The sequence below is a fragment of the Bombus flavifrons genome, chromosome 5, assembly GCF_040668555.2.
Source record: "Bombus flavifrons isolate JBK064 chromosome 5, iyBomFlav1_principal, whole genome shotgun sequence".
Classification (NCBI taxonomy): Eukaryota; Metazoa; Arthropoda; class Insecta; order Hymenoptera; family Apidae; genus Bombus; species Bombus flavifrons.
In genome coordinates this window covers 9588462-9613967 of record NC_138446.1, presented here as the reverse complement: position 1 = coordinate 9613967, position 25506 = coordinate 9588462, and the positions used below count along the sequence as shown (strand labels likewise).

The window sequence follows — 25506 nt, the reverse complement described above, 5'->3', positions numbered from 1 at the left end:
GAGCAGCAAACACAACATACTACACCTACACACCCAAAACAGAAAAACACCACACATACTTACTAAAAGGACTAGACAACAGTTATACCGAAACAGAAATACTGACAGACCTACAATCTCTACAAATAAACGACGTACAATTTACGAAAGTCTCGCGATTCACGACAAAAAGATCAAGGGAGAATAACATACTGCTCCCAATCTATATAATCCAACTATCCCCTCACAGCAATATAAGCAACTTATTAAAAATTAACCATTTTAACTATTTTAAGATAAAATGGGAAAAAATAATAAAAAGAAAGGATGACATAATCCAATGTCATAAATGCCAACGACTAGGGCACTCTGCACAAAACTGCAACCTACACTATCGCTGTGTAAAATGCACAGAGCCCCATGGCCCAGGCGACTGTAGAATAAAGAAAGAAGACGCAGTCACTAACGACAAAATATTCTGCGTAACCTGCAAAAATTACGGACACCCAGCGTCATACAAGGGGTGTCCCAAACTCGTAGAACTTCGTAAAAACTTAACAAAAAAAATAAAAAATGACAAAGAAACAAAAGCAGAACGAATTGCCCAAATCAGCCGTAAATACGTCCCAGAACTAAAGTTCTCAGACATAGTGAAACGGCAAATAATAAAAAATAAAACACCCGAAGACATACCCCCAAAAACAAATTCATATCATCCGCTCCCAGGCCTATACCCACCTAAAACCGACAACACCCCCCAACTAAACATAAACTACTTTGAAGACTTCAAAAAAAGCATACTCCAAGCGCTAAAAGAACAGCAAATGCAATTAAACGCCATAAAAACAACACTAGCAATACATGAAGAAAGGTTCGACACCATCTACAAGGCTTTAAATATCGCGTATGACAAATATCCATAAACCTCAAAACCCACAAACACAGCAAAAAACAAATAAATTAAACTTAAAAGATCTGAAAATAATTGCAATAAATGCCAACTCCCTAATCTCAAATCAAAAAAGATACAGTATGCTAACCCTAATAAATAAAGAAACCCCCGACATCGTACTCATCTCAGAAACAAAACTAAATAAAAGACACAAAGTACACTTCAAAAATTACTCCATGATAAGACAAGACAGACCGAACGCCAGCCAAGGAGGAGGAACAGCAATCCTCATAAGAAACCCCATAAAACACGAAACAATTCTAAATGACAAAATAACAAGTTTCAAAATCCTAGAAACAACGATCATAAAAATAAAAATAAGCGATAAGGAAAACCTATTTGTCACTGCAGCCTACGCAACCTATGGAAACCGGAAGGAATTTAGCGAAGAATTCAATAAACTCTTCGAGCTCCTACAGCTCAACAAGCCAGAAAACTTCTATATAATAGCAGGCGACCTTAACGCAAAACACACCAGCTGGAAAAACGAAATAAACAACACGAGAGGCAACTTCATTAGAAACTGGCTAGACAACAGAAGCATTCACTTCAAAACAATCTTATACAGCTCCGAACTACCCTCTTACCCAAAAGGAGGCTCATACCTGGACATATGCTTAGCAGATGCGAGGCTAAAGTTTCAAGACCTACGCCCAAACAACACCCTAAAAACCTTATCCTATGACAGTGACCATAGCGCCCTAGTATTCCACATAAAAAAGGATACATCGGACCTCCTAACACTCGAAATACAGACCGAGGCACCCAGGTACAATTACAAAAAGACCGATTGGAAAAAATTCCAAAACATACTCGAACAGAACTGCGACCTAAAGATCTACAACAACGCCAATCTAACTAACAGTCAAATCGACTCATTCCTAGAAGAAATAGAAAAACATACACAAATCGCTCTCCAAAAATCCGTGCCAATCGTAAAACAAGAAAATTCATGCAAGCCCTATATCAACAACAAAATAAAAGAACTACAACGAGACAAAAGCTACATACTCTCCAAAGTAAACAATATAAAATTCAACTATTCTTATAACAAAAGAGAAGAATTAGAATTTCTAAAGTACCTTCTATACGAAATAAAAACACAACTGAAACAAGAATTCGCAAGCTCCATAAACCATCACTGGACAAACAAAATAAAAAACATCTCCAAAAACGACACAGCCAACATGTTTCCACAAATAAATCAAATCTTCAGGCCAAAAGGACAAAACCCCATCCCACCTCTCAAATTGCCCCCAGAAAAAGCTTCCCTCATCCAAGAAGCAGGTTTATCGATACGCAACACCACCAGAGACACCGAGGGTAACTTCATAATAGCCAAATCAACAGAAAAACTAGACATTATCGGCACCCATTTTTCCAAAACACACACACAAAACGAACACATGGGCCGTGAACAACTAAACAGAATTATCACCGCCGAAACATACAAACTCAGAAACGAAATGGAACAAGACATAACGCTAAACAAAACAGTCAGCACATTCTCAAACGAAAACACCGCAGACAACCCCAAACAACCGGAACCAGAAATAAACTACTTCACAAACTACAATCAACTAAACAAAATATTCTCCAAACTAAACAACAAAAAATCCTCCGGCTTCGACGGCATCCCAAACATCCTACTCAAGCACCTACCGAACAAAATAAAATGGTACTACACAGTACTCTTCAACAATGCGCTAAACAACACATATTTCCCCAAAAAATGGAAAAAAGCCAAACTGATAGCGATAACAAAAAAAGATAAAGACGGCTCATCACCCGCAAACCTACGACCCATAAGTCTCCTCCCCAACATAAGCAAGGTATTTGAAATAACCATAAACAACCCCCTCACCTCCTTCTGCTCAAAAAATGACATAATCCCAGAAAATCAATTTGGCTTCCGACACAAACACTCCACAATTCACGCAATAAACAAACTTACGTCGGACATCTGCTGGGCGCTAAACGCAAAACAACGAGTAGCCGCCTGCCTAATAGACCTCGAAAAAGCCTTCGACACAGTCTGGATCCCAGGTCTCATATACAAATTAATCAAGAAAAATTTCCCCAAATACCTAATTAAAATAGTTTGGGACATGATCACAAGCAGAACTTTCGTAATGACTGAAGGATCACACACATCCAGCAAAGAATTCTCCATAAAAAACGGTCTGCAACAAGGCACAGTAAACTCCCCGCTACTTTTCAATATTTACAATAGTGACTTACTAAACCTCTTTAATCTCAATACATCCACCCATAAACGCTCCATAGCCTTCGCAGATGACCTAATCATCTACGTAACAGGCCACAAAACCACGAGAATAAAAACAGAATTACAAGAACTCTTTGAAAAAATTAACGATTATTACAACACATGGAAGCTAAAAATAAACACAAACAAATGTGAGACAATACTATTTAGACCCAAGTCAAGCAAAATCGGTCCAATAGAAAGGGAACACTGCAAAAAATTTCAGCTTAGGGAAAAAGCAAACGAAGGGGAACCCATACCGCATAAAAACTGCGTTAAATACCTAGGTATAAACATAGACGATAAACTAAGCTACAAGCAGCACATTCAAATCCAACTCTCCAAAGCCAGCAAAGCATTTTGGAGAGTAAAAAGATTATTTTACTCTAAACATCTCAACAGTCAAGTAAAAATACTGTGCTATCAAGCACTAATCAGACCTATTATAACATACGGCTGCCCAATCTGGTACAACATATCAGCCTCCCAAATGGAAAAAATTCGCAGATTCGAAAGGAAATGCATCAGAGCTTGCCTGAATACTTACAGATCCGAACACAGCGGATTCAAAAAATATGTTAAAAACAAAACAATATACGACCTAGCCAACATTCACCGCATAGACTGTCACATATTAAAAGTAACAAGAAACCACTTCGCACAAGCTGCAAAAATTCAAGAAAACAGCCTAATCTTCAGTTGCCTACTCCCAAATGACTCATACTACAAAAACACTCTGGCAACAGGCTACATCCCACCAGAAGCGTTCATCTACTTAGACGAAAAAAACTACCTCCAGGATCAAAATAACATCCCAGTAATATACCACATAAAAAGAAAAATAGGAACCAAAACCATACTCTACGAAGAAAACTTAAACGGACAAACCGCAGACACTAGGTGGAGATACAACATGGCCCTCCCTCTGAAAGACGCTAAAGACAAACACAGAAAAAACACAAAGAAATATTGGTGGATTTCAAATCCAAAATAAAACAAGAGAGAAAACCAGTAAACCGACAGAACACATCTCTGACACCGCATAACACAGGTGTAATTGTAAATAATATGTAAATATTGTAAATAAACCTATTTGACATCCCCCTCCCCCGCCCCCTCCCTATTATCCCCTCCAAAGGCATTCAGCGCCAAAATGTAAATTACCGATAAGTCCTGTTTTGCGACCAAGTTTCAGGACAAAAAAAAATCAAGCAAGAACAAAATTACATAAAAGCTCCGCCCCCCAGCGGCTTAAATCCAAAGAATAGACAAAAATCACAAAAAAATTGTAAAACACCGACACATAATATAGTATGGCTACGTCGTACCGTCGCGTATCGGTACTTTTGCCTAGCACACCATTACCAAAATTCACAGTTTATTTGAATATCAAAATGTAACGAAAATTGTATCCTTGGCTTAATAAACATTATAAAAAAAAAGTAACGTAGCGTCTTGAATGCGTAATAAATGGTTCCAAAATGCAACTAGGAAGCTGTCTGTGACGCGTTCTTGCAAAATCTTTGTTAATGTTCAGGCGATTATAGGTGGCCAATGCGTCAGCTTTGCAAGATGCGAATGACCGTGATCTCGTTGTTGCCACAAAGAATGATTGTGCCTCGTGCGATTTTGCAAAAAATGATTTACGATGATCGGTATTGCGCTTCTCTGTGAGAGATGTTGCAATTCGCGGTCGATGTTATTCACAGTCGTTTTGTTCAAACGAATTCTTGGATGTCCATAATCCATCGACGCGATGATAGACGCGTTTTCTAACGGTTCGAATTAGAAATTACTGCGTTAGTAAGTCAATAGGTTAGGAAATCAGGGTCAGTCGAAACCAGTGCGTTGTTTATCCGAATTATCCCGCGAACATCGCAAGATCTGAGGGATTCAAAGGACAGGTTAAGGTTCACGGTTGAACGGGGACCTTAAGAATTAGGCATGTATATGCGTAACGAAGCGACGAATGATTTTACGGGGCCGATATTTGCAGAGAGTACGTCATCTTTGGAGAAACGAAGAACATGGATGATCACGATCTTTGATAGACATATTCTATTTCGAATTTTCCTCAACTTTTTCCGTGAATACGATGCTATACACGAAGTACCTTAAAAAAAGTAAAAATGAAGAATAAGAAGAGACGAATCGAATCAAAAAATGATAAAAATTACCGTCGAACTTGTCGAACGATACAATTTACAAAAAACGACCCTTACGTGGAGCGATCTGAACGTTTGCGATAATGATGATCGTTATATGGTTTTCTTTTCTTAAGCTTGTGGAGTAAATGATGAATAAAAAAATGTAAAATGTTATTGTACCTAACGGTGTATCCTGGGTGCATTAAAATTCGAAATCGAATGATTTTGTTTCTGTACATATTACACAATATCGATCACACGATACTTGAGCAAAGTAGCGCATGTGAATTACTTAAATTAAAATACAGGTGCACGATTCTTTTTTGTTTCAACTCGTTAATCGCTTTTCAGCCTTGTTTGTATAGTAATGACGGTTTTAATTTCAGGTAGTAGAACAAAGGATATACTGAACGGTAGACACGAAGACATGTATTTCTCTATGCGATTGCATATAATTTGAAGACTATTGGTAAACGGTCTGTGATTCATCATAGAAAAGATGAAGAAGCTTTCTGGAAGGGAGCGGTCAAGCAGAGAAGAACGGTGCTTAGCATGACATATACTCTTAATAAGGAATATGCCTGTCTGATCTCCTTCTCGAAATGCAATCGCCTTTGCTGATTCGTGCCAAGGGCGATAAAAATCGCCCGGTTGCAGAAGTGCAAGATCTCTTCGCAAGTTGACTCACTCTGTGCGTGTCTTCTTCGAGAAGCTTAATTTTTCTCCATTAGAATTACCCTCAATTTTTATTTTATTTTATCCCATTAACATTACTTAAAAATATTTTTCCAATTTTTCAATATCTTAAATTCTTTTTCTGTTTAAATGCTTAACAAAAATGTGTTATTAGGAGTACTCTGCAATTTTTCAATTTTGAAATACATGGTCTACATATAATCTATTACTTAAGGATGAGTATCATAGAAGTTACAAAATCTCAAAGCAAGTCTAATGTCGAGGAATAGCGTTGCTTAACTATTCATTTTTCTAGTCTAACATTTACTTTAGGTGGTGTAAAATAGGGAAAAAGAACACACCTGTGCGACTGTTCCCATAAGCAGACAAAGAATCTGTAATATTATCGAGATATTGCAACTGTTCCTTCATTGGTAAAACGAAACACCTGTTACATTATACTTGATTTGATGTAAAGAATAGGAATTAAATACAGGCTTGGTTTGACATGTGATTCTATATCTTCTACTTCTTGAAGAATATTGTTAATAACTCAGTATTTCACTTCAGTAGTATTGTAAATGTGCCAAGATTTATAGAATGTTTTATAAAGAATGTGATTCTTCATAGATGACGTTATTTCTAAGGAAATTGAAATACGACTAATAGAATAATATTTATCGACATGTAAGAGTCTCTAGCTAGGTCCCCGACCATATTTCTCATAATTTTTTCTAGAAGGAATGATCGAAGGTATTTTAACTAGTATAATAAATAATAATATGTATGAGAGGTACGTCTTTATAATTAATTCTAGAATAAACTTCTTTAATTTTTGCTTTTGAGAAAGAGAATCAAAAATTTGTCTGATCAGAGATTCTTATTTTTATACAAAAAATATCATATTTTACATAGAAAATTTAAATAATTTCTAAAAGATCGTGGATTACATGCATATGAATTATCTTCAATTTACTCTGTTAATTGACTATTAACACATACTATTGGGTTGGCAACTAAGTGATTGGGGATTTTGTCATTAGATGGTATTGACAAATCCGCAATCACTTAGTTGCCAACCCAATATACAAGATTTCCAAAACATCCATAAAGAATGAAATTCTAAAGGTACCCGACACTTTAATCTACTACATAATATTTAAAAATACTTCCAACACCTTAGTACTTTATATATTAATACCAGAACTACTATATTACACTATATACTATAGAAGTACTATATATTTCAAGACACTTCAGATCTTGTAATACAGTATATATCTATGAATACCAAACTACTATACTATACTGTGTATTATAGAAGTCTAATTGCAAGATACTTAAACTACTTAACACTGGAACTACTATATTATGTCTGTATCATAGAGATACCACTACGTCAAACCACTTACTTCATAATCGAGCAATATCCTCGTGTCAAGGTCACGCATGATGCCCTCTACCCGTTCTCAATTTTCAGCGTCCGGAATCAGAGGAACAGAACGCGGAACGCGAACGAATTCCTGCTAAACGTTGCCATCACCGGCTGCCAGGATGTTCTCTGCCGGTGTCCGTAGCCTGAGACGTCCCGTCATCGACCTTGAAACTTCAGGTCGGAGAACCGAGAGAGGTTTCGCCTTGGGTAATCGGTGCCGCGGACTCGAAAACTAGGCCTGTGCCTGCGGTGACGTCGTCTTCGTTATACGTCCCGATGTTGTATACGGTGAACGAACGGTGACGAGAGGCGTGGAGACGACGAGGACGAAAGAGACGCGAAGCGAGCGTGGAGGAGCAGTGAGGAGAGCAATAAGACAGAATGTGTTGGTGAACGAAGGAGTGAGAGAAAGAGGGAAAGAAAGATATGCACAATGTATACGGAGAAGGAAAGAGAAAGAAAGACAGAGGCGCGTTCGCGGTAACGAAACAAATAGGCCGGCGACTTTCACCGCGTATCCAAGAACGGCAACACGACATACAGCGAACACAGGCTGAGCGCTCTTGGCCCAAACCACTCGAGTATGAGGCATACCCTCGCTCACCAACGTCCTCGAGGGTGGGGGGAATCCTGCTTCGAAGCCGCCAGACACGAGGCATACCCTGAGAGCCAGCGAACGGACCTCGATTCTTTTTCTTTCGCCCGTGTGTCGCACGTGTTGTCTCTATTCTCCGTGGTGGCCCGGCTACGACCTCACTGTGCCTCCATCCTCCATACAGAAAGTGTCTTTTCGTTGATCTCCGCTGTTTTGATATCTCTTTCTTTTTTTGTACAGTATATGGCCAAAAATTGGATAACGTTCGAGTCAGCTTGTCGCGTACCGAAGTGTGTGTCACCTTGCACGCCTTCCTTGTAGCCATTCCTCCTTTGAATAGATAGTAAGTACACAAGCGGTTCGTTATACAGAGCCGGAGGATATTTCATACGAAGCATGCATTCCCGCAGTCGACTCTGAACAGAAAGCATCGAGTAGTGCGGCAGTTTTTGTGCGCCAAGAGAGAAACAAAGTGGTGATCAATCGTTGAAAGAAATGCACGGGTGCGTGTTGTTACGCTGACGATGACACGACGACGACCACCAGATTCGACATGGATCGACCTGCTAGTCTGGCTGCTTTTGATCATCCTGCCTGCTGGAACCGGTACGACTCTTACCTTATGATGCTAGATCGCTGCACGCGCGCGATTCCTTTATCCGCTCGAGCGAACTTGGAGCGACGAAAGTGTACCGAAAGTGAAAATGTGGAGCAATGATGTTCCAATCGAGGAGATTTCATTTTGCTATTTTATAGTTGCGAGAACCAGTGGAGTGTTTCTTGATCTCCGATATCAGGAATGAGTTTGTTTTAAAGTAAGGTATAAATATTGATCCATAGAGGTAGCTGAGAGTTTTGAATTGATTGCTGAAACTGATTCATAATTAAGATTGTCTGAAAATGATATAAATAGTGGGTTTAATGAGGTACATGAATGGTTATGGATGATTATGGTAACTTTGAGAATGGAATTTATGGATGAGTATGACTTTGGATAAGGTATCACATGACTGAATAATTTTTAAGGCGTAAAGAATTTATGGTTTTTAAAGAAAAATGCAAATTGTATATAGTTTTGTAAACAAGTGCCTTTCTTGTGATTTTAATAATTTAGTAATCAAATCACGTTAATTTAGTTAATTTGAGTACTGTGTAACATAAGCCTCAACCAAATTAGATCTGAGTCTTACTTCACCCTGTTAATTCTACTCTTTTTTGTTTCTTAATTGGCTTATTCCCTCTATGAAAGAGCTTTAAAATTAATTCTACATTCGTTTCTCATAAATGTACAACTTGGTTGATCGTAAATTAAATCTCCTCCTAACGAATAATTTATGTGCATAGTTGACTGACTGATCGATTATCTTTTATCCGTGATACACCTAATCGAACCACACCACGAGCAATCCTAAAAGTGGTCGAGGGAGCCAGATCTTATTTGAAAAATTTTGTTTCTTTTCTAAAAGATTCCAAAAAATGAATCGAACGATTCTAAATTAGGAACTTTATAAACAATAACAGGCAAAAACGATTGAACACCTCCAAAGAATTTTGAATATTTTTAAATAAGTTCATAATTCCAAAAAATGAACTGAACGATCACAAAAATAATCGAAGCAGATCTCACTTGAAAGATTCTGAATCTTTCCTAAAAAAAGTTGACGATTTCAAGAAATGAACTGAATAATCATGCCCCGAAATATTAAAAAAGTAATCGAAACAGAACTCACTCAAAATCTATTTCATTTAGTTTTTAAAAAATATATTCATAATTCCAAGAAACGATCCATAGATATATAACGCAATGCATGCCTTTGAATTCATCGTACATGATCCGATCCATCTACGAGTAGTTGAAGATTTCCACTTTATTAATGTCTGTTCTTGGACCCTCTCGTGACACTTACTTTTAACATTAGAAAACTTTCATTTCGTCGAAAGAAGACTGCATTTCTCGATGCAATTCGACGCTTTCTTGTTCATTATGATCTTAGAAAATGTTTTCTTGTTGTTTCTTACAGGAGTTGCGCATAGCTATGCGGATAAACAAAGGTACGATGGATGGTACAACAATCTGGCTCATCCTGATTGGGGATCGATCGGCAAGTAGTTCAAATACTATTGCTTCGTTGTCTTGTTACTCTGTTTAAATCTGTTTCTCTGTAAACAAGTTGTATTCACAGTAGAATAGGATCAGATCGTTATTATGCAGTAATGCAGTTTGACAGGGTCAAATTAGAGAAAAATTGTCTTTCAGAAGAATATTGTAAGAATACTTTTAAGAAGATATTGATAAAATATTGATAATGGAATATTGAGAAATATTGGTAAACTGCGAGGAAGATAGGAGGTTTGGAATTCAAAGAAACTGTTTTGTGATTATGTATTGTTTTGTTATAATTAAATGATACAATTTAATATTTGAAAGAAATCGGGGACAGTGAGATGGAACAAATTTTCAGTAATTTTCCCTAGCTTTTCATTAATATTTATCTGCACGTTGTTACATTTGTACGATTATTAAATTTGCATTACAACATGGAAATTGTTATAATTTAAACAGAGAAAGAAGAGAATTGTAGTTGCAAATATTTTTTGTTGACATTGTGATGCGGCTCGAATTGCAATGGCGTGCAAAGCCAATGGCGCGTAGAGTGAAAGGCGAAAAAAGTCGCTATTTTGTTTCAATATAGGCTGGTATAAAATGGCCAGCAAAAACTTTAGCACCGTGAAAGACGTAATCAGCTCTGCCGACAGAAATGTTATGGTTCTTTAAACATGAAAATCGCCGCCCCTCGATTATTATACTAACATTGATGTATTCTATTCAACATGAACGACATTGCTACTAATGATACTTTGAAAATAGTACATATCCATTAAAAGGACTAAAATCACGAGATCATTCTCTTTTTATCTCTCTAGAAAAAGAAATAATTAAGTTACGAATGAATCCTGTCAGCGACATTTGTTTTTTTATACCAACAGAATCTTTCATTTTAAGCTTTAAATGTTTGTTACGTTTTTTACGCTAATTTTCTGCTTTGTTTAAATGACACCATATCTTATAAAGTGTTTTTTCCTGCGCGTTAACTATCTATGTACTTCCTGACAGAACGCTAATAATTTAGTCAAACGTATAATGTCGCACGGAGTTCATCGTTTGTGCTAATAGAGTAAGAAAAGAATAACGGAATAGTCAATTTTTGATTCGGTTCTACAGTTCTTTCACAGCATTAAAATATAAGGTATACGCTTATTTAACTTTCAATAGTTATCGTCAGATCGTAAATAAGTTATACTAGTTTGGATTAAGCTATTTATCTAATAGAGAGTTGAGGAAGCTCAGAGGAAGAAAAATACGCATCGTATTATAAGTTGAGCTGAGAAATTATGAGTTTTAGGAAAGATAATTTCCTCGGGCAACATTGTAATGAATTCAATTCGTAATCAAAAGTTACTATAAAAATGGCATTTAGTTTTTCAATTTTTAAGTATTTTACTTTAATTATTGTTCTGTGTTTTATGTAAAAGATGTCATTAATAACACTTTACCTGTGAAATATACAATGAAAATACAAATTAAATGGTGCAATTGTCGATGGCTATAACTATGATCCATCGATATCGAAGACTTTTTAAATAATTCCAGATAACAGGGGAAATATTATTCCAAAAGACAAGAGATTTAGCGAAAGTGCTAAACGACGATGCTTTGTAATAAATAATTAGAAAAAGAAAGGAATTGATTATCAGATGATGTCGCTCTTAACACGGTTTGTACATCCGTAGACAGCAGGCTGATACGAAAGATGCCAGCAGCATATTCCGATGGGGTTTACATGTTGGCTGGCCAGGATAGGCCATCTCCAAGGAAGCTCAGTCAGCTTTTCATGCAAGGTGACGATGGTCTGCCATCCGTCAAAAATAGGACAGCATTATTTGCCTTCTTCGGTAAGAACATATCAATGTTTTTCATCATTTTAAACAGTGCATATTAATTCTCATTTAATTTCACGAAGTATATTAATCATTGTTCATCGATTCAGGCGAAATAAGTACAGATAAACGTAAAAACTAAATTATAATTAACGTCCTTCGCAAAAAAATATTCATTCACCAGAAAATAATTCTATAATAGATTCGGTAAAAGGAAACGGTTCATTTATTATTTCACGTTATCTGTTCCTCGATCTTCTTTGCCTAGTCAAAGAAATTAACAAGAATTTCATCATAGTGGCGAAGTCTGTAGGCTAAACAATCCAATAAGATCGTTTTACATTTACTGCATTAGCATCGATGACTCAATCAGGATAAACCTAGACAAATTTACGAGAAAATTATTACATTATTAGCATTTTAACAAAGAACCAAAATTACGGCATTTAAAGTATCTTTTTTCGTTTACTTATTACGAAAAAAAATTTCAAAGATCTTTATAGAAATTGTAAATTTATTTCTCTTCGATCTCAGGAAAATGATCAAATTGCTAGTATTTCAATGAAGAACAAAAATCATGCAATGTAAAGTATCTTTAGTTTATTTCCTTCGAAGAGAAATCCCAACAATTTCTAAAGAAATTTTGAATTATTTCTCTTTAATTCCAAGTATCGGAAAAATCAATACGATTTAATAATAATGTCGTCATACAAGAAAATTGTCACTCGGAGATATTTCGTATGAATCAGGTAATGATAGAATAGCATGTAGAATTACCATGGCTGACGGTGCACGCATTCGAATATCTGTGCACGTTGTTGCGCAAACAGTAAGGTGTCCGGGTGTCGGAATAGAAACGAGTATCACGAGGTGCAGGGAACTTTTTGATCCACTTTTCACGGTAAAATATTCTGTGTAACGTATAATGAAGTGTGGTTCACGTTGAACCGGGAATTATTGAAAATAGGGAATAATTGATTCGTATTTAATTTAGTTTCAAGGATTGTTACAACTAATAAATAAAACTAGCAATTAATCTGTGGATATTTATGAACATTCTTATTTTTATTAAATCAAATTAGAAATTACAGATGTTTTAGAGAAATGGAGCTTAAATAAAAATTTGTTTCTCCCGTTTCATGCAAATAATGTTATAAACACCGTATTTTGGATATTTCGTATAGTTTTATATATTACGTGCATCCTATACATTTTTTCAAGTTTAATTTTTGTCAGAAATGTATACACGTTCGTAGTCTACCAATAAAAGTAGCAATTTTATTAAATTTGAGTCAAATTTTAGTAGGGCTTTTGCAATATGTGTGAGAAGGTTTTGTTGAATGTTTAATGATACTGTAAAAAATATAAAAATATATTCGTAAAAGACTTTCGATGATATGAATTTCTGAAATTCATCAAGCACACGTGCATTTAAATTTCCATTTCACTTAGATTTCTCTGTGAAAAATTATATAGCGATATGCGTATGCATCATATCGTTATTATGTTCATTGTTTCTCTTATCAATTGAGTATCAATTCAGTATGGAACTATTAATGAACAGACAGATTAATAATGGCATCCAAGTACCAGACGTTTTTCTTAGAAACTTGCCGCATTATAATTTATCGGCATATGTACTTACATGGAATTATCCTTCAATATATTTACATAATAACCCAAAGCTTAAATACGTAGAAGTAGCAAAAATAAACAATTTTTCTATATTTCAGTATCTTATTATGTATATGTACATTTATGAAACCGTAGCGAAAGTAATTTTTCTAAATTAGTTACGCGTGTGGAATTAATTATCAGCTACAAATGAAGGAAAATAATAAAGGATATGTCTAACGATAAAGGAAATTAAGTAAAGTGTATATAGAATACTAAATTAGTACGCAACGAACGTAGTATATATTGCAGAGATGAACCTTGGATAGCCAATTGAATTAAATTAAGAAAATCAGCACTCAAAAGAAACATCCAGGAAAATTTCCAGACGATCCAGTGTGTGTTTCATTAAATCAAATTTGATTACAACAATCACACTTAAAGAGAAACGATTCCTCAAAAGTTTGAAGAAAAATTAATTAAAGCAAATGGAATTAGGAAATTCAGCATTATAATTCAATTAAATTAAGAAAATTAGAATTCAAAGGGAACGATTCTTTAATAATTCGAAATGAGAAGCGAATTTAAGCGAAGAAAACCAGAATTAGTATTATTATATTTCTCTGCATCCCTTATTTCTTAGCGTAATTAGTCTGATTTCTGTATATGTTATTGTGTACTCGTTTAGTATGTGTTTTCGATTTTCTATTTCTGGTGTTATATAGTTAACATGGTAGGTTCTCTTCTATTTTATATTTCGTTCCTTGTCTTATCGTCGTTGTCCAACCTAGTTTGCCAGCTAATCTTACCAATGCGATAATTCTTTGTATCGACAATGGTACATTTAATGGTCCTATTGCTGTTATATCCTTAATTCTTTTGTTCGTCTCGCTGTATGTATGAAGTTTGTTGCTCTGTTTCCATTGTCGTGTCACAGCTTTTGGAAATATCTTCTATTACGAATCGTCGTACATATGTTGCTGTCTTCTATTTCCTGTAATGAGTTGGTATCTAAGTGACTCGATTTCTCTTTTCGTCCGGTGTCTTCTGGTTCATTATTTTCAATGGAAAACCAGAATTACAAAATGCTTTAGGATTCCCAATAATTCGATCTGAATTTAATTGATTTAATTCGAATCAAGCAAAGTCGGAATTCTAATTAGATTAAACTTAAAAATTCCAAATCCGAAGCAGTCAATTGGCCAATAATTTGAAGCGAACGTGTTCGGTCTCACGTGCTCAATTTTGTCCCAAAAACCGTTGCTTAAACCGGAATTAACAAACGTCGAGAAACCAGAGCAAAGGAAAGTGCTGTCGATTCTTGAAAGAGGCGAAATGCAAAAACTGGAACACTCCCCTGAATTCCATCCGTGTCGATTGGTGTTTGCGGCGAAACTCGACAACGGAAGCGACCAAAGGGGAAAAAGTGATCCTTCTAGAACCGGTTGCGCGTTGCAACCGCTTCCTTGAGAAGTAGAACCTCGATCGCTCTTCATCGAACCTGCGTATGGAACCATTTCAGGGCAACTGGTCACGTCGGAGATAATCATGGCCAGCGAAAGTGGCTGCCCCATAGAGTACCATCGAATCGACGTGGACAAATGCGATCCGGTTTTCGACAAGGAGTGCCAAGGTAACAAGTACATTCCCTTCCGTCGGGCGGATTATGATCGGCAAACCGGACACAGCCCTAATAGTCCACGTGAACAGGTAATTTCTTGCTTTACCCGATTTTATTCATTCACCTGATTTATATATTGATAGATGGAAATATGTGAATGATTTGCGTCGTTGAACTTTGAACATTGGAAGGCGAGGTTGCCTTGTGGTATTTTTGGGAACGTATAGTATAATATACGATAAATGTAATGATATTTAACTGTATATGATAGTTACGAAATATAAGAATACGTTGTATATTTATTATAGCGTATTTTGAGGGATTTTCGACTGGCAATATAGAAAGAGTTTCGAATTTCAATTTAAGTGAAACGTTTGGATCTAATTTGAATTTGATTTAAATTGGATTTGAATTTAATTTGAATGTAGTAGGATCTGAATTTAATTTATACTTGAGTTTCGGAAATTGAATTGTATTTGAAAATTTAAATTTATATTTGAGAAAGTTCGATCGTTTTAAAATAAAATAAAAAAGAAATTTTTAAATATTCAGACAACATATTTTTGATGGATATAAACTTTATTCATAATGATAGAGAAAGTAGTGGTCATTAAGAGCTCCGCAAGTTGTTTCTTGCGCTTCTTTTCAGCGTATCTTATTATTGCGCCACCGGGTAAAGCGTATTGAACATTTTTCACGAGAAACCGTGTCACGTACGAGACACAGAAAACTTGTATACCCACTATAATTTCTCGTTTATTTCATTACTTTTTACGTGTAAATTCATATACGTATATATATGATAATTCCATAACTACTGCTATTTTTTCGACAATTATACTTAAATTAATGGATTTTGTCACGAAAAGGTGTATATAGACGTACCGAAAAATGCCATTATTTATAATTTAATAATATTTAAATATAAAATTTTGGTAAAATACAGGGTGATTGGTAACTGGTGGTACAAGCGGAAAGGGGGTGATTCTACGCGAAAAAAGAAGTCGAAAATATAGTATAAAAATTTTTCGTTTGAGGCTTTGTTTTCGAGAAAATCGACTTTGAATTTTCGCTCGGTACGCGTGCGGTACGTTATAACGGATCTCACTGTAGATCGTTGTCTCGATGGAAAAATTAAAAAAAAAAATTTTTATTCTATATTTTCGACTTTTTTTCTAGAATTTATTCTATATTTTCGAAAATATGCAATCTTCCAACATATGATTTTCGGGGTTTAGAAATATTAAAAAATTGGTAATATTTTATAAAACATGTAATTTTCAAATATAAAATATATAATTCCCATATATAAAATATGCCGAAAATAAACATTTGTGTAACATAAAACTTTCGGAGCTTCAAATATAGAACGGATTTCTATTACCAAAGATGATTCAGATATTGGGAAATAAATCGTGAAAAGTAGCTCTGAATACGTGAGGTTGCAGATAAACAAAGTGACGAGTTGGATCGACGGTAGCTTCATTTATTCGAGCAGCGAAGCATGGGCGAACACCATGAGGTCTTTCAAAAACGGCAGCCTCCTTATGGAGCCTACCAGGAAATTTCCTGTGAGGAACACAATGCGTGCTCCACTTTTTAATCATGCTGTTCCACACGTTATGAGAATGCTCAGTCCGGAACGTCTTTATCGTGAGTTCAATATCTTTTATCATTGTACGTGACGATTTCAAAAATTTGTTTCATTCTGACAAATCATATTCAGTTCTTGGAGATCCACGAACGAATCAGCATCCTCCGTTACTGGCTCTTGGAATATTGTTTTATCGGTGGCATAATGTGATTGCTGCACGAATACAACTGGAGAATCCAAATATGTCTGACGAAGATATTTTTCAGAAAGCGAGACGTGTTGTTATAGGAACGCTTCAGGTTTGTTTATTGTATTTAAATAGTTATTAAATACGGGCACGTGTGGCCACCTATTTATTATAGATTTATCTAGTTGGATAACTTTGATATAAATCGCAAACTGTTGACCGAGCTATTGTTTTATTATAGATTATTATTGAAAAATAAGATACATATTTTTCAAACTTTAATATACATACAAATTAGAAATATTATTTTATATAACGATGAATTCATTTACTTAAAGCAACTCGTAACATCATATATCTATTGTATTATCTACAATCTAATGGAATTTTCTCATAATTACACAGATTGCTATTCAACATAAATTCATAAAGATGATCAGCATCTCCATATTCGATATACACATTAATTAATTCGATTACATATTAAGTATCTAACTTAATTACAACAAAATACAGATGTAACATATACTTTCTATCCATAAATTGTCACTCCGTTGTCGTCGTTACAAGTAATACTATATCATTGTCGTGTAATTGTACACCGTTACTGTAACTCGGTATACACTATGTACTAATTTCATACTACTTGAAGAATTAATACGAACTTACCAACTGTAATCCTTTATGAAATCTATGAGTATCGTCTTTATATCGTTTAACCATATTATACTATACTGTTTGTTTACTTCATTACTTGTTACTTTTTACGAATATAATAAAATTCGGAAGTAATCCTGTTTTTCTGCAATTTGAATTTGTACACTAAATAGAATTTGTCACTAACAGATATTCATTTTTTCTTTTTAAATTGCAGAATATTATCTTATACGAATATATTCCAATACTTCTTAATGAAGATCCTCCAACGTATACAGGATACAAGCCAGATTTACATCCTGGAATCAGTCACATATTCCAGAGCGCAGCTTTTCGATATGGACACACGTTGATACCACCAGGATTATATCGTCGAAATGAAAATTGCGAATATAGAAGAACTAATACCGATCAACCTGCGATTAGACTTTGCTCCACTTGGTGGGACTCCAATGCAAGTGGTGTTTAAAAACAAATAGTTTATATTAGATATAGATTATATTTCTATATATTAATTGTGAATATAATTTCAATTTCCAGTAACTATTCAATAACTTTCAATAATTGATAAATTTAAATTTCTAATAATTTCAAATATATTAGGTTGTCCCAAAAGTTTCTTTTGTTTTATAAGGAAATAATAGATGCACAACATTTTTTATTTTACATTATTTTACTGAATTATGTCTGATCTATTTTATTCTACAGTTAGTTCTACATATCTTTTTATTCTATTTTTTGTTCTACAGTTAGAACAAAATGGATCATACATAATGCAACAAAATAATATGAAACAAAAAATGTTGTGCATCTATTATTTCTTTATAAAACGAAAGAAACTTTTGAGATAATCTAATATATTCTAGATATCTTCTAATAATTCTAATATTCCAGTTTTTAATATCTTATTTTTATATTTTAATTAATTTAAATGTAATTCCATTTAACTTAGATAAAGTTATGTTTCTATATTCTTAGGAAGTTTTAACTAACAGTACGATCGAAGAACTCCTCATGGGCATGACATCGCAAATAGCAGAGAAAGAGGATAATCTCCTTGGCACTGACATTAGAAATAATTTATTCGGACCTATGGAATTCTCAAGACGCGATTTAGGTGCTTTGAACATCATGCGAGGAAGGGACAACGGGCTTCCAGATTACAATACAGCTAGGGCACATTTCAAGCTACCTCGTAAGAAAACTTGGAACGAAATCAATCCGGAATTATTCAATAAAAACCCTTCGCTACTGCGTACGTTAGTAGAAATTCATTCGAATAATTTAAACAATGTGGACGTTTACGTTGGTGGAATGTTGGAATCCAGTGCCGGCCCTGGAGAACTCTTTTCAGCTGTAATTAAAGAACAGTTTCTTCGCTTGAGAGATTCTGATAGATTTTGGTTCGAAAATGAAGAAAATGGGTAAGTGGTGATGATAGCATTGATAGGTATTATATTGAATTTAAAGGTGTGGCATCAAATTTTTAAAATTTAGGAAGTTTAAAAAGTATATAATAAAATTTTGTTCCATTTACAATTTATTGAAAGAAAAAATTAATAGTAGTAAGATAACGATCCCAAATTATTAATTAGTTGCTTATATAAAAATTTCTAAAATAAATTTCAAAAGTAATATTGTGCACTAACGTTTATATTATATTTTATTTTTTAGAATTTTCACAAAAAGTGAAATAGCAGATATTCGTCGGGTAACTCTGTGGGACGTAATAGTAAACGCGACAGGAATACCAGCAGACGCCATTCAAAGAAGTGTGTTCAACTGGGAAGAAGGAGATCCATGTCCTCAGCCTTACCAACTCAACTCAACAATGCTGGAACCCTGTGTTCCACTACAACGTTACGACTATTTTGAAGTAATTATTATTCATTATCATTGGTGGAAGAGATAATTAAAGCGTTAATCGATATAACTGCACGTACAACCGTATGCACCCTAAATATAGAAGCATTTTGAATTTCATGTTACAAAAGTCATTTCTAAAATCCGCTTTTAAAAGTATGTCTTTTAAAAAGAAAGAATCTTTTATTTTTTGAACCAAAAATGTAATTGAAACACAAGAACTTAAAGAGCGTAGGTGGTGTTAAATGAGTTAAATTAAAATAAGTCAAATGAGTAGGCTTTCTGTTTCCCTTTACATATGTATCTCAAATTGCATTTCTTGAAACGATAACCAGTTTAACCAATTTCAAAACCTCACGATATCTCTTCCAGCGGCAGTCTATTATACAACATTACGTAACAAACTATCTTCCTGGAACTTCACGTTTTCCTCGTGTTACCCTATATGTACAAACTCTGAAAACTATGTACATCTACTCCATTACAGGGAAGTGAGCTGGTGTACATATACGCCTGTGTTTTTCTCGGTTTCGTTCCGATTCTTTGCGCTGGTGCCGGTTATGGTCTGGTCAAGCTCCAAAACCGACGAAGAAGACGTCTAAAAATTCTCCAAGAAGCGATACAAAAAAGGAAAGATGGTAAAATCTGTGTGGACAAAATGATCGTACGAGAATGGTTACACGCGAACCATCGTCGTCTGGTCAAGGTGAAATTCGGGCCGGAAGCGGCTCTGCACATCGTCGATCGCAAGGGAGAGAAACTCCGCACATTCGATTTCTGCGACGTGAACACGGTCACGATAGAAGAATCGCAGGTGATTGCAGCAAACTTTTACGTTTTACTTTTGGAAGGAGAATCCAGTCAAGAAATCTTGGCTGAAACTTCGTAATTGTGTAATATTGTATAGAGTTTTGCAAAGGAAACAGGTGAATTAAACACATGAAAATTTGTAGAGACTGGTTCTCTGGTTTGACTCACCGATTTCAACGGGCCGAGTTGATATGCGAAACCCATGTAATTCCACGCTTTCCTGCGTTTAAAAATGTTTCTTGCTTCATAAGATGAAATTACGCTGGTTATTGTTAGTATGATTAGGGCAATGTCTTACTGTAGTATAGTGTCATTACCGTGATTCATTAATGAATTAGATTGCTAAATTTGTTAAAATAATTAAAATAAGAAGAACGTAGTTGACTGAAAAATTCAAATATTGTATAGTAGAAAGTACGTTTATTCAGGAATTAATCATTTTTCTTACAATATAGTATTTTACAAAACTTAAATATCATGAGAGTAATCAATTTATTATATTGAGTTTCAGTCAACATGTTGTTGATATTCAAGTAGTTATTAATAAAATATTTGTAAATTCTATTTATTTTTCTACACTTTCTAAGTTATGCATAAAATATGTTTCATTAAAAATAATTTTACTAACAATGGTCTAGCGTCCTTGAAACAGAGAGCATTCTATATATTATTATTACGTAGAATCAAGGGATTCTCCTTCTTATCATTTTCTTTTCGTTAGGCAAACAAAAATTAATATTAAAAATGTTCCTAACATTTTGCGTTCTTCGCACAATCTTCTGTACAACATATTAATTGATATTTATTTAGGAAAACGAGAATGGTCATCGTAAGGCGTTGGTTCTATTGCGGATACCGCGAGACTACGACCTTGTCCTTGAACTGGATTCGCTGGCCTCGCGTAGAAAGTTCATTGCGAAATTGGAGGCATTTCTGGCGTCCCATAAGAAGCACTTCACTCTGTCCCAAGTAAGCAGGGACATTATGCTTGCAAAAGCGGAAACGAAGGAACGCCGCCAAAAGAAACTCGAGCAGGTACTTTTTTTGTATTCTTAGTTCGAATCGACTCCTATTTCGCCTTTTAAAGCTTTCAACCTATCACTTCCCGCTTTGTAAACTATGTAAGGCTAGTTTTTTCCTTTTCTGACAGTTCTTTAGGGAAGCTTACGCCCTGACGTTCGGTTTACGACCTGGTGAAAGGCGACGACGATCCGAAGATAGCGACAGCGGTGAGGTCGTTACCGTGATGAGGACGTCGCTTTCTAAAAGCGAATTTGCGAGCGCGCTTGGAATGCGTGCAGACGCTGTATTCGTAAAGAAAATGTTTAATATAGTCGATAAAGACAGGGACGGTCGTATCTCGTTTCAGGTAAAAGATGTTGAATTTTGGAAATGAAATTTTTAAGTTTCACACCTTTGTACAACATATTTGTGCGACATATTTTATATGTACTTTAAGTTACAGTTTCTTTGACTAATTAGCGCTTTCGGTTGATAAATTTCTCATTTTCGTTGAAGGAAAACATAATGTTATTAAATTATACCAATTATTTAATTACGATTTTAATTAAAATTTAGATTAAAAAGTTTTAGCTTAGATTTGTATTCAAGATTAAGCGTTAAAGATTAAAAATAATGTATTAAGTAGTTAAAAAGCAATAACCAAAAGCTAAGAATTCATCTATTTTAATAATATATCAAGGAATTAAAACTTATATATATCTCCATTTTAGGAATTTTTGGACACTGTTTTATTATTTTCACGCGGGAAAACCGAGGACAAATTAAGAATAATCTTTGACATGTGTGACAAAGACAGTAACGGAGTCATTGACAAAGAAGAGTTATCAGAAATGCTCAGATCTTTGGTAGAAATTGCACGCACAACTAGTCTCTCAGACGATCATGTTACAGAATTAATCGATGGAATGTTCCAAGTAAACTTTCAACTCCAAAATGTCTATCGTTAAAGTATCCGTATCCAGAACATCGATTGCATCTCCAATATGGTTTCTTTCAGGATGCCGGACTTGAGAGAAAGGATTACCTCACGTACAACGATTTCAAACTGATGATGAAAGAGTATAAAGGCGATTTCGTGGCGATCGGTCTCGATTGCAAAGGCGCGAAGCAGAATTTCCTCGACACATCGACGAATGTAGCTCGTATGACAAGTTTCCATATAGATCAGCTTCCACCGGAGGATTCGAAAACCTGGGCTAAAAAACAGTGGGACGCTGTTTCGACATTTCTCGAGGAAAATCGCCAAAATATTTTCTATTTATTTGTTTTCTATGTCACAACCATCGCTTTATTCGTCGAAAGATTCATTTGTAAGTTTCTTTTTGATTATTTTAAACCTAAATCTGTCCAAATACGTAATAGGTTCTTTTTTTAACTTACACTTTTCTTTGCAATTGAACAGCTTTCTGAAAAAAGGAACTATAATAAATACATGCATAGGTACTGAATATATTTTCTAGGGAAATAATTGTATCGTTCTAAATTTTAGACTATTCCTTTATGGCTGAACACACGGATTTGAGACATATTATGGGAGTCGGAATCGCCATAACTAGAGGATCTGCAGCAGCCTTGTCTTTTTGTTACTGTCTACTCCTTCTAACGATGTCACGCAATCTTTTGACTAAGCTCAAAGAATTTTCTATTCAACAATACATTCCTCTTGATTCTCATATACAATTTCATAAAATTGCTGCGTGCACTGCGTTATTTTTCTCCGTTTTGCACACAGTAGGACACATGGTGAACTTTTATCATATCTCGACTCAACCATTAGCTCATCTTCGATGTTTGACCAGCGAACTTAGTTTCCCAAGCGATGCTCGGTTGACAATATCGTTTTGGCTTTTTAGAACAGTAACAGGTAGATATTTAGCTTAATTTTTATTTACTACAAATTACTTAATAATCATATAAATGTTTTAAGTAACACTAAATTATTTTTACAGGTTTAACTGGGATCTTGCTATTCGTTGTAATGACGATCATTTTTGTCTTTGCTCACCCAACTATTCGTCAAAAAGCGTATAAATTTTTCTGGTCCACGCATAGCTTATACGTAGTTCTATATGCATTGTGTTTGATACACGGTTTGGCTCGTTTGACTGGCTCTCCGCGATTTTGGATTTTCTTTGTTGGCCCTGCCATTATTTATTCTCTAGACAAGGTAAATTGAGTGATTATTCTATTGCATTTTATTGACTCTATTATTCAGATTTATAATTTTATCATCTAATTTTTCTATTAACTAGCTGTGCTTTGTGATAATTTATTTTTCAATTTTCATACATAATAATTACTGCTATAAATTATTATATTATTTTATATTTTTTAAATTAATAAATACCTTATTAATTATTACACTATTATTTTTAAGATGGTGAGTCTCCGTACCAAATGCATGGCACTGGACATCATCGAAACGGAACTGCTACCTTCAGACGTGATTAAAATCAAATTCTACAGGCCACCAAATTTGAAATATTTATCCGGTCAATGGGTTCGTCTTTCTTGTACCGCATTTAGGTCGAACGAATTTCATTCGTTCACCTTGACTTCTGCACCACACGAGAACTTTCTCTCGTGTCACATTAAGGCGCAGGGACCGTGGACTTGGAAATTGCGCAATTACTTCGATCCCTGTAATTATAACCCGGAAGACGAGCACCCGAAAATAAGAATAGAAGGACCGTTCGGTGGTGGCAATCAAGATTGGTACAAGTTCGAGGTCGCTGTGATGGTTGGCGGTGGCATTGGTGTCACTCCCTACGCCTCCATGTTGAACGATCTCGTGTTTGGAACTTCTACCAATAGATACTCTGGAGTTGCCTGTAAGAAGGTAATTATAACTGAATTTTATCGTACTCAGATAAAAAAAATGATATTTTTGCATAATATAAATATTTAATAATATTTATGTTATTATATTTTATTAAATTTAGGTTTATTTCCTTTGGATTTGTCCTTCTCACAAACATTTCGAATGGTTCATCGATGTACTAAGAGATGTCGAGAGGAAGGATGTTACGGACGTGTTAGAAATTCACATATTTATTACGCAATTTTTTCACAAATTCGATTTACGCACAACCATGTTGGTAGGTTATTGCACAGTTGTAAAGTTGGGAAATTACATTTTTATTATATGAACACAAATTGAATCAAATTTCTTTGTTACAGTATATTTGTGAGAACCATTTCCAAAGGTTATCCAAGAAAAGTATATTCACTGGGTTAAAAGCGATAAATCATTTTGGTAGACCCGATATGACGTCGTTTCTAAAATTTGTTCAGAAAAAGCATAGCTATGTAAGTGTTAGAATTACTTTCGCTTAATTAATACACATTGGAATATTTAATCTTAAAATTAAATAAATTATCACGAATTAAAATGAAACGTTATGAATATTATTTAAAAAATTAAATATACTAATCTAAATTTTTGTTTTAATTAAAATGTTGTCGTAGGTTAGTAAGATAGGAGTATTTAGCTGCGGACCGCGTCCTCTGACAAAGAGTGTGATGTCATCCTGCGACGAAGTGAATAAAGGTCGACGCCTGCCGTACTTCATTCACCACTTCGAAAACTTCGGCTAGTCTAGTTGATATCATTTCAAGAAAAGAGTAGAAGAAGAAAAACGATGGACTCTATCGTGAATCTCGTGCAATTCTATCGAGTGTACATATTTATGCGCGTACGCGCATGCCTTATTTATATAACAAATATTATATTTCTTATTTATGATTACAAAAGAATGAAAGAATATTTGTTTCTTCAATTTACGTATGATAAAGTCAGTATTATTAACGTCAGCCCTATTGCGTGATATGACATTGATAAACAGGACTGATCAAACTGAGTGAGAGGATTTTCAAGCTCATTATCCTGGAACTCCTACATATCTCTTTAAATTAAATATCTTTTTAACCGCTTAAGGATTGAATTTTTATTTAAATTGTATCGAAAATCTGTATCTCTTCTTCTATTAATTCATTTTATTAAATATAATTTGAATTACGAAATGATTCTAAATTTAAGAAAATTTTCCTTCTGGAAATGTCAAAAGGTTCAGTGAGAATTTATCACCTATGTTAATTTCTCAATTAATTATTAGATAATTGGTTGATTAATTTAAAGAGACATCCGAT

General features: G+C 34.7%; 1 protein-coding gene across 8 annotated transcripts; it reads left to right on the top strand.

Moving 5' to 3' along the window:
• Nucleotides 1–7559: 7559 nt before the first annotated feature.
• Duox (dual oxidase) lies at nucleotides 7560–25121 on the top strand. Of its 8 annotated transcripts, XM_069113150.1 has the most exons (22): nucleotides 7560–7631; nucleotides 8290–8392; nucleotides 8460–8655; nucleotides 10071–10151; nucleotides 11842–12003; nucleotides 15125–15312; nucleotides 16672–16876; nucleotides 16950–17116; nucleotides 17879–18119; nucleotides 18644–19085; nucleotides 19336–19537; nucleotides 20012–20338; nucleotides 21145–21369; nucleotides 21485–21703; nucleotides 22068–22271; nucleotides 22355–22667; nucleotides 22847–23221; nucleotides 23307–23524; nucleotides 23735–24196; nucleotides 24300–24455; nucleotides 24538–24666; nucleotides 24826–25121. In XM_069113150.1, exons 3-22 carry the CDS (start codon nucleotides 8574–8576, stop codon nucleotides 24952–24954), a joined length of 4527 nt encoding a protein of 1508 aa, XP_068969251.1. In that variant the 5' UTR covers nucleotides 7560–7631; nucleotides 8290–8392; nucleotides 8460–8573; the 3' UTR covers nucleotides 24955–25121. The 8 variants fall into 8 exon arrangements, with proteins under 8 accessions (XP_068969251.1, XP_068969250.1, XP_068969253.1 ...); XM_069113149.1 differs by having other exon boundaries at nucleotides 8290–8655; XM_069113152.1 differs by lacking the exon at nucleotides 7560–7631 and having other exon boundaries at nucleotides 8211–8655; nucleotides 17879–18115; nucleotides 18640–19085.
• The last annotated feature ends 385 nt before the right edge of the window (nucleotides 25122–25506 follow it).

Excerpts from the sequence above, each read along its gene's own strand:
- Duox (XM_069113150.1), top strand. The coding sequence starts at position 8,574 with ATGACACGACGACGACCACCAGATTCGACATGGATCGACCTGCTAGTC. Across the intron at positions 19,086-19,335 it reads TTCGAAAATGAAGAAAATGG|AATTTTCACAAAAAGTGAAA; the intron begins GTAAGTGGTGAT and ends TTTATTTTTTAG. Across the intron at positions 21,370-21,484 it reads GCCAAAAGAAACTCGAGCAG|TTCTTTAGGGAAGCTTACGC; the intron begins GTACTTTTTTTG and ends CTTTTCTGACAG.